The following is a 12901-nucleotide window of genomic DNA, read 5'->3' as shown; positions in this document are numbered from 1 at the left end:
AGGTAAGAATACTGGAGTGGGTAGCTGTTCCGTTCTCCAGGGGAATCTTCCCAAACCAAAGTCTCCCGTATCACAGGCAGATTCTTTACCAGCCGAGCTACCAGGGAAGCCCATATTATCAATCAGTTCATTAACTGTGACAAACGTATCATATTAATGTTAAGATGAAATGGGGGAAATGGATGAGGGGTGTTAGTTGCTCAGCTGTGTCCAACTCTTTGTGACCCCATGGACTGTAGCCCACCAGGCTCCTCTGTCCATGGAATTCTCCTTGCAAGAATACTGGAGCGAGTTGCCATTCCTTTCTCAAGGGGATCTTCTCCACCCAGGGAATGACCCAGGTCTTCTACATCACAGGCAGATGTTTTCGTGTTTGAGCCACCAATGGATGAGGGGTATATGAGAACTGTAACATCTTGTTTTTCTATAAAATTACTCTTACGGCATAAGAAACATGATCACTAACACTGCATTAACCTTGTAAGAGGACAGGTAGTTACTAGGCTTATCATGGTAATCATTTCATGATGTATTTAAACGTTGAATCACTATGTCGTAATCTGAAACTAACAATGTATTATCAACTTATTTAAATAACTGCTCCAAAAAAGTCTAATTTAAAAAAAAGCCTATAGGAACACACAGTAACGTATACATTTGGGAAACTCCAGGAGTTGGTGATGGACAGGGAGGCCTGGAGTGCTGCAGTTCATGGGGACACAGTCGGAGACGACTGAGCAACTGAACTGATAGGAAAAAATCTAGAAACACACTGAACTGATAATTTCATGATAATTTTCTTCCCAGTACTGTAGAAGTTCTTATATGGAAGGTATTTATGTAAATTGCTATGAAACTTTGGGATATATTGGAGGGAAGAAAAAACGAAAACCAGTTTAGGCTTATCTCTTATCAGCAGAAAACTTTTATTCAAGGACAAACCACATCCAAGGCCTTAACTTACAGACACAAACCAAAGAAGCCATTAAAGCATCAGATATTGAGGTACAAGACACAACGCGGGGAATGCTTCGCCATCACAGGCTGATGTCAAACTTGCTCCATCGACAGCTGAGCTCTGCCAGTGTGGGGGCGTGGTTGAGGGTAAGTGCTTATCTGCAGAACCGAAGGAGAACAGCTGTGCTCTACAAGTACTGAAGCATTTTATACCAGCATTGGGGGGGATATACTTTCACAATGAAGGGAAGAGGGGGAGAAGCAAAGTGCCCCCAACGGGACATTAGGCCGCCTTGCAGAGGGCCACAGCGGAGAAGCGCACCTCCCCCTGCTCACGCTCAGTGAATTCTCTGCAGACCTTGGCAGCGTCCTGAGGAAGAGGAAAGTTGTGAATTAAGTTCTAAACACCAAACAGCTCAAAATGAACACTTCAAGGGAAAATTATCATTGAGACCCGCAAAGTGCACCCTGACCAACTTTAAACTTCCCAACAAACTTGAAAACCAGGGCTTAAGACAAGAGGGAAAAAAAAAAAAATCAGGTGATGGGAAAGACAAGGACCCACATCACAGACAGGGCTTCAGAAGCCCTGATGGCCACTCGCAAATGCTCTGTGCTCCTGCCACCTTGTGCTGGCTTTGACAAGTACACCCTCTTCCCCTCAAATCCAGACAGAAAATTCACTTCTCTTCATTAGGGAAAAGTAAACATTCTGGTGGTGGTATCATGTCCCACTCTTGCGACACTATGGACTATAGCCTGCCAGGTTCCTCTGTCCATGAGATTCTCCAGGCAAAAATACTGACTGGAGTGGGTTGCCATTTCCTTCTCCAGGGGAAAGTAAACCTCCTACAAAATTTAAATATCTGGCATTCCAGGTACAGGTAAATAATTGCCTAGATATTTAGGGAATGCCATGAATTACTAATTCTAAAACCCAGATTACAAAGAATAAGGACAGAAAATTGATCCCAATGTTAGCTGCTGAATGCTAGGGTTTAAATGTATTGGGATCAGAATATTGATCATTGTTCAATTTGTAAAAAGTCCAGTAGAAAGAGTCCAACCAAAATATTAAATGTAAGACCTTTAAGAGGCTATTGAATGCTCTGACAGAAAACAATCACGGAACACTAGTTCCCAAGGTCTAAAATATCACCAACCTGATCAGTTTTGGCCCTTAGAAAGCATCAACCATACCCTGGTTTTCTTCGTACTTTGGAACCACTCAGAAAAACTGTAGGGGATCTAAAGTAACATTCTATCGGAATTTTTAATACATTGGTATTACAGACTGCCTTCCCCAAATCTACTTTCCTTTAGGACCCATGGTGTTCATTAACATTAAGGGTGTGCCTCTAAAGACAACAACCATCTGCTACACACACTAAGCAGTGACCTAATTCACTCAAATTTAAGATGCCTGGGTTAAGTCTATGTATTTTCTCACCAGTTTAGCAAGTTTATTTGGAGTATAACCTAGGGCCTCCCTGATAGCTCAGTTGGTAAAGAATCTGCCTGCAATGCAGGAGACCCCGGTTCGATTCCTGGGTCAGGAAGATCTGCTGTAAAAGGGAGAGGCTACCCACTCCAGTGTTCTTGGGCTTCCCTGGGGGCTCAAACAGTAAAGAATCTGCTTTCAATGTGGGAGACCCTGGGTTGGGAAGATCCCCTGGAGAAGGGAAAAGCTACCCACCACTCCAGTATTCTGGCCTAGAGAATTCCCTGGACTGTGTATAGTCCACGGGGTTGCAAAGAGTTGGACACGACTGAGTGACTTTCACTTTCACTTAGATAACCTAAAACATCTCTAACCATATAGGACCAGTCTTAGGAAAAGAATTCGCACTAAGATGCTGGCTGATTGTAATATAGTTTTGTGTTTTTTAACAAAAAGGTTTTTACCTTCCCCACACCTCATAAATTCTACTCACAGAAGTTTTAGGTACTCTATGAAGAGTACATTTTATGGTACAGGCATACCGCGTTTTATTGCACTTCACTTTACTGGGCTTTGAAGATACTGCATTTTTTTCTTTTTTACACAAATTGAAGCTTTGTAACAACCCTACACGGAGTAAGTCTACTGGCAGCACTTTCCCAGTGCATGTGCTCACTTTGTACGTGTGTCCCATTTTGGTAACTCTCATAGTATTTCAAACTTTCCATTAATATTAAATTTGTTATGGTTATCAGTGATCTTTGATGTTCCTATTGCAAAAATACTGACTCAATGAAGGCTCAGGGATAGTCAGCCAATTCTTAGCAATATTTTAAATTAAGCTATGTATATTTTTTTTTAGACATAATGCTATTGCACACTTAAACATGGTTTTTATATACACTGGGAAGCCAAAAAATTCAACTCTTATGATACCCAATTTATTGTGATGGTCTGGAACTGAACCCACAATGTGAGGCGTGCCTGTGTTAGCATAACCTTAGATAGGAGTTAAGTATGCACCTGGGAAACTTTATTAGAAGGACCAGAGCCTTCAATCCAAGTAGGATGCAACGAGAATTACTGCCCCTATTCTTTTTCTCCCCCATAAGTGAATCCTGACTCTCATGCAAACCCTCATCCTGTTTCTCTAGGTCTAGTTCTCATTCCGTATCACCATTCTCAGGTACCCCTGGTATATCCAAGAATTAGCTCTGACTGATCTCAGGTGTATATGAAAGCTGGCCAGAGAAAGGGACCCTCCCTCCAAGAATGGCATCACTTGGTCCACTAACACCTTGAGGTCACCAGGCCTATGGTGTTCCAAAGACAGGTCTATTATAAAGGCAGTATTGTAGAGTGGCTAAGAGCACAGACAGCCCAACTATCTGAAGCATGATTCTACAGTTTGTCATTGACCGTGGGCATCACTCACCTCTCCACTTCAGCTTCCTCACCTGTAAAATGAGAGTGACTACCTCACAGCATCATTGAAAGGACTGTGAAACAGGTAATTAACGTAGTACAGCATCTAGCCTGGAGTCGGCAAACTGCAATGTGTGGACCAAATCCAGCCTGCTGCCTATTTTTGTGAATAAAGTTTAAGTGGAACACAGCCATACACATTCATTTAGACACTGCCTATGGGCTTGCCTTGGAGCTGTCACAGAAGAACTGAATACATGCAACAGAGCCCATATGCCACAGGAAGCCTAAAATATTTCCTGGCTCGTCACAGAAAAAGTTTTTGCCAACTCCCTGTCTGCACATAAGCACACCAAAGAGTTTAGCTTTTATTACGACAAATGAAGAAGTTGTATCTTAACATCATGTTCAATTTTATTACAATTAAGTAATTTTCCTTTATAAAAGCAAACTGATTCAACTCTAGATTCATTTTTAGGGTGAAGCGGACTAGTCTGCCAGCTCTGTTTTAGAATTAAGAGCTATCTGCAGTCACTTGTACCAGGATGGTTACATAGTGACCCTGAATCTTAAAGTTCTTTTCAGGCATGTTGTGAATTTGCTTCTTTTGACCTGTTAACAGTGGAGTGGCCATGTGGGAAGAAAAAACTCAAAAGAGTTAACCACATAACCAGAATTCACAGGTCAAGACTGACCCACACTCAACTGTCAGAGATGGATTAGGCAAGGCTTGGGTTGCTGTTCCTTGAGTCTGAGTCAGTGGCTATCATGTAATCTGACAAAGGGACAATGGTCACCTTAATCCCACAGGGAGTAAGCAATAACTTTCAGGCTAATTCTAACTGTGGGCTAAAGACAGAACACAAGACAGATTAATCAGGGCTGCTCTAAAGCACCTTGTTTAAAACCCTTTGCATAAAATGAGGTAGATAGAATTACTCAGATGATCTTTAAGCCCTAAAGACTGCTCTTATCCCAAATGATCGATGCTGGCTGTACTGAAAAAAGTTTGCATTTCAGAACAGACAAACTGGCTAACACAATGTGGGCCCCAGTGGAAATGGATGCCACAGATTACCTGCAGCAGTGAGTCCTCTGAGCTGGTGCCATGGTTCACCGGAAAAGGCATCCGTCCATCTGAAACAGAAAAGCCAGGCATGTCGGTTCTCTCTCCATCTATGTTTTCTGGCCACTGTGCTTGTACCACTTAAAGGCAAGCTTTAGATTCTTCCAAATACAACTACCACTCCCACTGAGGGAAGGCTGCCTATAAACAGGCTGGAAATGAGGGTCAAGTTTTCCTAGTATCCATCCCAGGCATTCTAATCTACAAGCGCCAAGACCACACAAGCCCAATCCAGTGACCTAACAGCAGGGCTTGTGCCCATCTCTCGAGAAGGACCACAGCACAGAAGTTAGATGCAGTCTGTAGGTACACGAAGGTGGAGGCAAGACAAAGGGATCTTTGAGATTTCATGTGTCCCTCAACAACTGCTGACTGGCCCCAAGTTTTCCTTGCCCTTGCTTGCCCATAGGTAGTATCTTGGCTTGAGATAACACAGCTGCAAGTCTTTCCCCATTAATACAAAGGGGATGACTCCTAAAACAGAGATGGATGATCTTCCTCATTGCCTGTAAAACCAGCTAACAGGAATTACCCCCAACATATCTAAATTCTTTTTACACAGATAGGTCATGTTTAAGTATTTATTTCCTTCTAAAAGTATTCCTTGTCTGAAAAGGATGATGGTGGAGACTATACTGGTGATGCTACAGTAGAAGGTAGAAGACAGAATCTGAATGCGTATCTTGAACTGGCTGACCCATTCTCTTTACTGGTTTGTGACTAAATCCATTCATTCCACTGGTCAGCTGTCCGAGGGAGGTACTCTGGGCACGACAAGGGTTAAATGCCCCCGTAAGAGCTTAAAGATATACTAAGTGCAGCCATAAAGCCCCACACCAGTACTCTAAGAGGAACTGTGTGTGAGAGAATGCAGGCAGTTACATTAGACTCCAACAGTGAAACATACCAAGCTCATAGAGGTGGCCATCCACGTTGTTAAACAGAATAAAATGGAAGTTCACTTTGTCATCTACCTGAAGAGAATCAAGACATTTTTTTCGAAAATGAGAATTTTTACTGTATGATATACTGCATTTAAAAATAAAGCTGAAAGAAAAAACTAAGATATAAATGACATAACATTGAATAAGTTTAAGGTGTACAATCTGTTGATTTGATATCTGTATTTTGCAATATACAATAAGCAGGACCTAATTTGTTAAACTCCCTAAGTGGAATATGCTTGAACCAACTTGCCTATGTATTATTTTAAATGATTAGAGCTAATATCTATTTCCCATATATTAGGTTTTATTCTAAGACTATTAAAGTAGATATAAGTAACTATCAGAACTCTTAAGACTTGCTTTTTACTGAGGAAGAAACTAAGACTTCAGGAGGATAAGCATCTCACCCAAGGTCAAGACTAGATAGTGGCAGAGCCAACTAGGGTTGTATAAACTTAAATCTAACAGTTGACTCGAAGGCTCTGTTATTACTGGTATACCTAAGTCATCTAGAAACTGTTAGTCCTTGCTGGTCTAGCTTGCTCTCCAAGTGACTAAGAGTATCTAAAATGTTTATTACTAAGAAGGGTGTTACTTACTCTACTAGACCCATTTGAGTCTACATAAAACATTATCAGCCTGAATTTACTCAAGACTGTGTCAACTGCCAATTAGCTATTTTGAGGAGCCATTTTTATGAACAGGTCTGGTCAAGGCATTATTTTGGTAGAACTTTCTGGATTCCTCGGCCTTGAGTAGACACATGTGCTGGATCCTGCTGAGAGGTTTTTGCACAGGTTTCTGGGGAAACAGAGGACGCCTGGACCACCTGGCTTTAACTTGTATTTACCCGACATTGGCCTTCCTGGGCCACGGCATCGTGGGCTGCCTGAATGGCCTGTGGAAAACACAGGAGAGTTAGCACAGAAACCTCCAGAGTACTAAAAATCAATGTTCTAGCAGTTCTCTTCCTACCTCATTCTTTTCAAAGCACTTTGCTCTGTCTTCAGGGGACAACTTCTCTGTTTCAGAAAGAAACTGTTTCAGAACAGACCCATCCTCTGGGGGGAAAAAAACAAAAGCATCATTAGTACAGGTATAATGTGAATGGGTGCACATTTATTGGAGACAGCGCATCCTTGGTCATGTTTGGCAACCTGAAATTTTACCATGGCCTCAAAGGATGGGAATGAGCTGTCCCCTCCCCAGCCCCTTTCTCCAACCCCTCCCTTCTCACTGCATTCAAACCAGAGCTCTCTCCCTTCTTCTAGGGGGTTCAGGCTCCTCCTTACATCTCCCTGGCTCCCCAACCCCTTCATCTTCCACTTCACCCTTATCTCTTTGATCACATCTGTTACAGCACTGATCCAACTGCAGCACCAATCTGTGAGATTTTTGATGCCATAAAGGCAGAACTGTCTTGTCTAGTCCTGTCATCTACAGCAGCTACCCATGCATAATGAATGTTTACTGCATACGTGATGCAGCATTCAAATCTAGTAATGGTTCTCAAACCAAGACTTATTTCAGGGCAAAGAAAAGCAATCTTAGTAATACGGTTATCCAGACAGACATCAACCTAAAGACCTGAAATGCAAAGCACCTAACAGCTGGCCTAGAACAGCTGATTAGCCGACGGTTGGTGTCAACACTGTGTCATTGCTCAGTGAGTATGAAGCCAACAGCACCTCGAGTTTCTAAAGACCTCGATTTGAATTTTCAGCTCTAAACGTTTCAGATTTGCTAAATACACACCACTCAAAATTCGGAAGTTACAGGAAACGTTTCATAACTTTATGAGGAGAACTATGACTCAGATTAGGCCTGTGGCACCATCAGGACCATGTCTACAGAATTACAGTATCTGCAGTTGCAGGAATACAACATTCTAAAGAAAATGATACTTACTGCAGAAGAAATAAAAAGGACCAAGCTACAACTTTTTAATATGACTATGCTGCGTCAATTATTTGAAAAAGCAGCTTCTAGAAGATCTGGTCCCTTTATGGCTGGATAACCCCCTGCTTTTTAATTTCAAAATTATACAAAGAGTAGAGTCTGAACCACAATTCCTTTGTTAAAAAAGTTATCTGACCTGCTACAAGCGACAGCATGGACTCTTAGATGAAGTTATTCAGTTCTCAGCCACCCCCATCCACTGTCTAAATCAGGAGTTGGCAAACTACTGCTGCCTATCTTTGTAAATAAAGTTTTACTGGAACACAGCCACATCCACTGCTTTACATCTTGTCTAAGGCTGCTCTTACTTATAGCACTACAAGGGCAAAGAACATATGGCCCTCAAAGCCTAAAAGACTTACTCTTTGGCTTTTAAATGTGTTGACCCTTGGCCTAAATCATATATAATGCCATGTATTTTAGCATTGTTAGCACTGTTAATTGAGCTTCTGACAACTTCAGGGCTCAGACTCATCTCTTCTATGTCCTCCACAGCACCCGGTGGAGGCAGGCTAAAACCCCTGACCCAGCTTTGTTCAGAGATGGATCATTCAAAGTGCTGGGCTGTGGCTATGCCCCTGCAGGATCTCCTGCTGCTTTAGGCCATGTTAGTTCTCCTGTTGCTTATGAGACACTGCACCATTAAACAAAGGTCCTAAAGGCTGGTATGTTATGGCTTAACATCAACTCTAGCTCTTTAGAATTGTTGAGACTAGACCAGGAACACATGACAATCATGACAATTCTCTGTCTGCTCATGGGAGAGCCCAAGAGTCTGACTCTCCAGGTGGAGGAAGCCATACCACGCTTCTTGGAAAATGAGCTTCCCTTCCTCAAAAGAGAAAGAACAATGAGAATTCAGCTGCTGATCCTATATGCATGAGTAGGTTTTCAAAAAGATTTTAAGGCAATGGCTTTGCTGAACAGACCCTTGGGAATGTTGGAAGGAAGCACTGCAGTTAACTGAAGATCAACTAGAGGGTGACTGGCCTCAAAACCCACTCACCGAACTCCAGTTTGTCCTGATTATTGGCCACTGCATGAATGAGTCCGATGGTTCCACAGGAGTTGCCAATGGTCTGCTTCATGAAGTACACCTTGGGACTGACTTCTTGTCCCTTCAGCTCTTCAATTTGTTTTTTCCTGAAGTTCTCATGCTGTGAGTTCAAGAAGACATTTTTACATCTCAAAATGCAAATGCAAAGAACAGATGGCAGCACAGTGAGTTCTAGTGCCTAAACGGAGACACAAGTGGGATGTGTGACCAGGAGTCTTGGTCCTAGGTGCTGGCTGGCACCCAGAGAATGGCCCGTCTGCCTCCCATACCAAGTCAGCCAGTGGGGTTCTGAGAGGTGCAGACACTCCACCCTGCAGCTGCAGTGCAGTAGCGGTCTTGGATTGTAGCCCAAGTTTGTCTAGACACCACCGCCACCTTTTAGCTTGAGATGGATGGTGTGCTGAAGTCAGAAAAACAGACAAGTTCGTTCTTTCCTTCCTTTTAACACCAACAACTGTATCTTACACACGCACTCCAATCAAGCGATGGTCAACTGAATGCCCAAGAACACCAGCTAGTTTATACTTCTTTATTCTTTGAAGTTATTCTAGTCCAAGTACATGTCACTTCAAAAACAAAACTACAGAAAGGAACGATTTAAAGAAATTAACTACTCCCTCATGTTTTTAATAAAAAACTGCCTGCAATGCAAAGACACGGGTCTGATCCCTGGGTCAGGGAGATCCCCTGGAGAAGGAAATGGCAACCCATTCCAGTTATTCTTGCCTGAGAAATCCCATGGACAGAGGAGCCTGGTGGGTTACAGTCCATGGGGTTGCAAACAGTCAGACATGACTGAGCAACTGAACAACAACTTTTAGGGAGGAAAGACAACTGGTCTAGCGTGCTGGATTGTGAGTTCACAAAAATTTCTCCTGAAAGAAATAGGAGACACTTGTTTCTTTGCCAATTATACACTACAGAAATACTAATTTTTACAACCAGTATAAATCGTACAGAACCCCAGAAGTATGTATATTTCTAATTCTAGTAGCCTTGCATTATTTTACATGGAATTGAAGTTTCAGCTTTGTCTGCGGTACTATCAAAGGTATAAGCTCTCTTGTCACATAAGATCAACCCCAAGTAGTAGGACGTTCTAGCATCATCTACTGTACTTGAATTGAGCTTCCATCGACAGTTAAGGATTTTCACTTTTCTAAAAAAAGATTTAATTTTTCAAAACGGGGTAGCATCATCCTTTATGGCTGTCTGAACTCCTGCATGGCGACACTTCCGTAAGTATTTCATGATCACTTAAAATGTTTTAGAAGTAGTCCATTTAGGATTTCATAATATTCTTTGACAAAATTAGATGCTTTCTAAATTAACATTAGCTTTTTGGAAGTCCACCTATAAACCTCAACTTGCTTTGAATCTGCTTCAGTATTTAGCCCAGAAGGTGTTTTGTGTCGCAAAATAGGCATTCACTGAATCTGATAGACTTAACTAGAGCTAAAGGAAAAAGTATCGCGCTCTCTCAAGCACAAAATATTCAATCCAGAATGTTCTCTAACCAAGAGCTGCTTGATCCAGCAAAATGAGACCAGTGGGCTCTTGTAAGACAAATACACTTCTCCACTGCCTCCCAGAGGCCTTGCATTTTGAGTGCTGTAGCTCAAAAATGCCCGAGTCATCATGGTTCCTCTATTAAGAAACCTCTGTGAGAGGCTCAAATGAGAGAAAACTGCATTTGACTTGATCTACAGGGAACATACTCTGACTTGCAATTATTTGGGAACTCCATTTTCACCTAAGTGAAAATTCAGTAACAAACATGTCGGTGGGATTATCCTAATAGCTTTTAATAACTGTTTTTAACCCCCAATACTTGGCCCATTGGAGGAACACCTGAACTTTCCAAAGGCTTAATTTATACTGAGATGTTTCTAGAATTGTCGCCTTAGGATGCTGCGAGTTAAACTCACTGTTTGGAATGATGCCCCATAGGCTAATGCCCCTGGAGTTTCACTTAAGCAAAATTCAACCACTCCTAAATCAGGGATCGAGTGGCAGCACTTTAAGACAGACAAACCCATGCTCACAAGTGGGATTCCGTACAGCCAAGACAACCACCCTAGCCACGTTTTTATATCTGATACTCAGTCTTTGAGGTACATCCATGCATACTTGCAGGAGGAAGACCATCTAAAGAGAAATGAAAAAGCATTTCCAAGACAGGTCTAATGTCCACCTGTTCAATAAGCTACAAGGTCAGAGAGCTAGAAGGTGATTTCCACACCGGAACCAGGCACAGTGATTAAGCTTTAGAAAAACAAGTAAGAGAGACTAAAAAAAAAAACAAGTAAGTTGTAGGGCGTGGAGGTTTGGGAAGAAACCCCTGTATCCACTGAAGGCCCAGGCAGTAGAGGCGTAAAATTAAAGAACCTATTGTTTACTTCGGGTTTAGGCCCACGAGATCCCTCCATTTTACATCAAGGTGGGAGTCTGAGAGAGAACCAGGCAATAAAACGACAGATCACAGCCCTTAAAGGCAAACAATCGACCAGCCACTCCTTGGCGTGAAAAGCTCGGAAAAGCCTAGGGTCAACCTGACTCAAGAGTAGGATGAACAATCTTCCTGGATAATCAGGATGATGGAACCGAGATGCTGCTTCTCTTCCAAGTTTAAAGCAATGCTGATGGACGCGAGACAAAACAATAAACTCAATAAACAGGACCCCCAGGGAGTAAGGAACCACTAAAGTGTGAATACTCCCTCCATCCCCAACAAGGAAGAGGCAGTGTGCCAGGACTGGGCGGCCAGAACGGGAGGAGACCCTACACCGTCTTCAACGCCTCACTCGGGTTTGGGGGCAGCGCGCACAGCGCGGAGCCTGCGCACCCCGGGCCCCACGCCCTACCTGCGCCGTGAGCGGAAAGAGCAGCAGCAGCGCGCAGGCCGGCGCTGGCACCGAGCCCAGAGACTCCTCCTCCAGTCCCAGAACATCCTCGAAGCGCCACTGGCCGGCGACCCCCAGCCGGGTCAGCACCTGCGGAGAGGAAATAGAGCGGCCCGGTGCGGAGACCCAGAAGTGCGAACCCCCGCCGGGAGGCGGGCGGAGGCGGCAAGCTCGGGTTCCGCATCCTCGCGCCCCTACACGGGTCTGGGAGGAGCCTGGCCCAGCCCCGCCCCGCCCCCCACCCCAGCCGGGCGCAATGACACAGCACAAAGCGCGGCCCACACGTGGCTCCCGCGACGCCCGGGCATCTTAGCCCGCGCGCCCCGCGCCACGCCCTCGGGAGCTCGGCCTCGCGCTCGCATCTGGGCGCAGCCTCCTCCATCCCACCCACGACCGGTTTCGCAGAGTCACCGCTGCCCCCCATGCAGCAGCAGGGAGAGGGCGCCCGGGCCGCGCCCCAGCCCCCCCGCCTCTAGAGTGCGCAGGGGGCCGCTGGGTCTCCGCAAAACAGGCGAAGGCGCCTCGGTGCTCCCGGGGGGAGGAGGACAGAGGCAGCGCGAGACGTCACTCACTTTGTTCAGCATCTGAAAAGCAAATGCAAAAAAAAAAAAAAGCAAAGATAAAAGCAGTCAGTGATACGCTACCTAGCGAGGGCTGACCCTAGGCCCTGCGCTCCCCGCCACCCCCGGGCAACCATGCACCTGACGCTCACCTCGGGGTTAATCTCCATTGGTTTGAGCTGCATCTTCGCGGACGTCGAAACGAACACAACCCAGAGAAGCGAAAAAACAGCGAGCGGAGCCGCCCAGGCTGCAGCTATAAGGCGCCGGCCTGACGCATTGTGGGTGCCTGCGCAGGGGGAGCAAAGGCAAAACCAAGCGAGGGGAAACGGTCAGTCGCCGCCAAATAGGCACGAATCCCCCCATGCGCAGCGCGGAGTGGTACGGCCTAGCCCCCAAACCTTGCAGTCTCACTTGCTGGTGAGATAATCTGGTGGTTGTGAAGATGGGTTTTGTTGGTAGGTGTTTCTTGCATGTGTGGAGCAGTCCTTTTGATGCAGTCTAATTTTTTGCGAAGTTTCTGGAA

The 12901-nt window shown here is 44.5% G+C and overlaps 1 protein-coding gene across 2 annotated transcripts; it reads right to left on the bottom strand.

Annotated features, from left to right (window-relative positions):
• Window positions 1–902: 902 nt before the first annotated feature.
• Window positions 903–12575, bottom strand: UCHL1 (ubiquitin C-terminal hydrolase L1). 2 transcript variants are annotated; one of them, XM_005901979.3, is made up of 9 exons: window positions 12528–12575; window positions 12388–12399; window positions 11777–11905; window positions 8862–9012; window positions 6872–6957; window positions 6747–6794; window positions 5857–5923; window positions 4902–4960; window positions 903–1327 (listed from the first exon to the last, which is right to left on the bottom strand). In XM_005901979.3, the coding sequence occupies exons 1-9, from the start codon at window positions 12558–12560 to the stop codon at window positions 1241–1243; spliced, it is 672 nt and encodes a 223-aa protein (XP_005902041.1). In that variant the 5' UTR covers window positions 12561–12575; the 3' UTR covers window positions 903–1240. The 2 variants fall into 2 exon arrangements, with proteins under 2 accessions (XP_005902041.1, XP_014335692.1); XM_014480206.2 differs by lacking the exon at window positions 12388–12399.
• Window positions 12576–12901: the final 326 nt, after the last annotated feature.

This window comes from Bos mutus, chromosome 6, assembly GCF_027580195.1.
Source record: "Bos mutus isolate GX-2022 chromosome 6, NWIPB_WYAK_1.1, whole genome shotgun sequence".
NCBI lineage: Eukaryota > Metazoa > Chordata > Mammalia > Artiodactyla > Bovidae > Bos > Bos mutus.
The sequence above is the reverse complement of the archived record's forward strand: the minus strand, read 5'-3'. Positions and strand labels throughout refer to the sequence as shown.

Excerpts from the sequence above, each read along its gene's own strand:
- UCHL1 (XM_005901979.3), bottom strand. The coding sequence starts at position 12,560 with ATGCAGCTCAAACCAATGGAGATTAACCCCGAG. Across the intron at positions 6,958-8,861 it reads TCAGGACAAACTGGAGTTCG|AGGATGGGTCTGTTCTGAAA; the intron begins GTGAGTGGGTTT and ends TTTTCCCCCCAG. Across the intron at positions 1,328-4,901 it reads CAGAGGACTCACTGCTGCAG|GACGCTGCCAAGGTCTGCAG; the intron begins GTAATCTGTGGC and ends CCTCTTCCTCAG.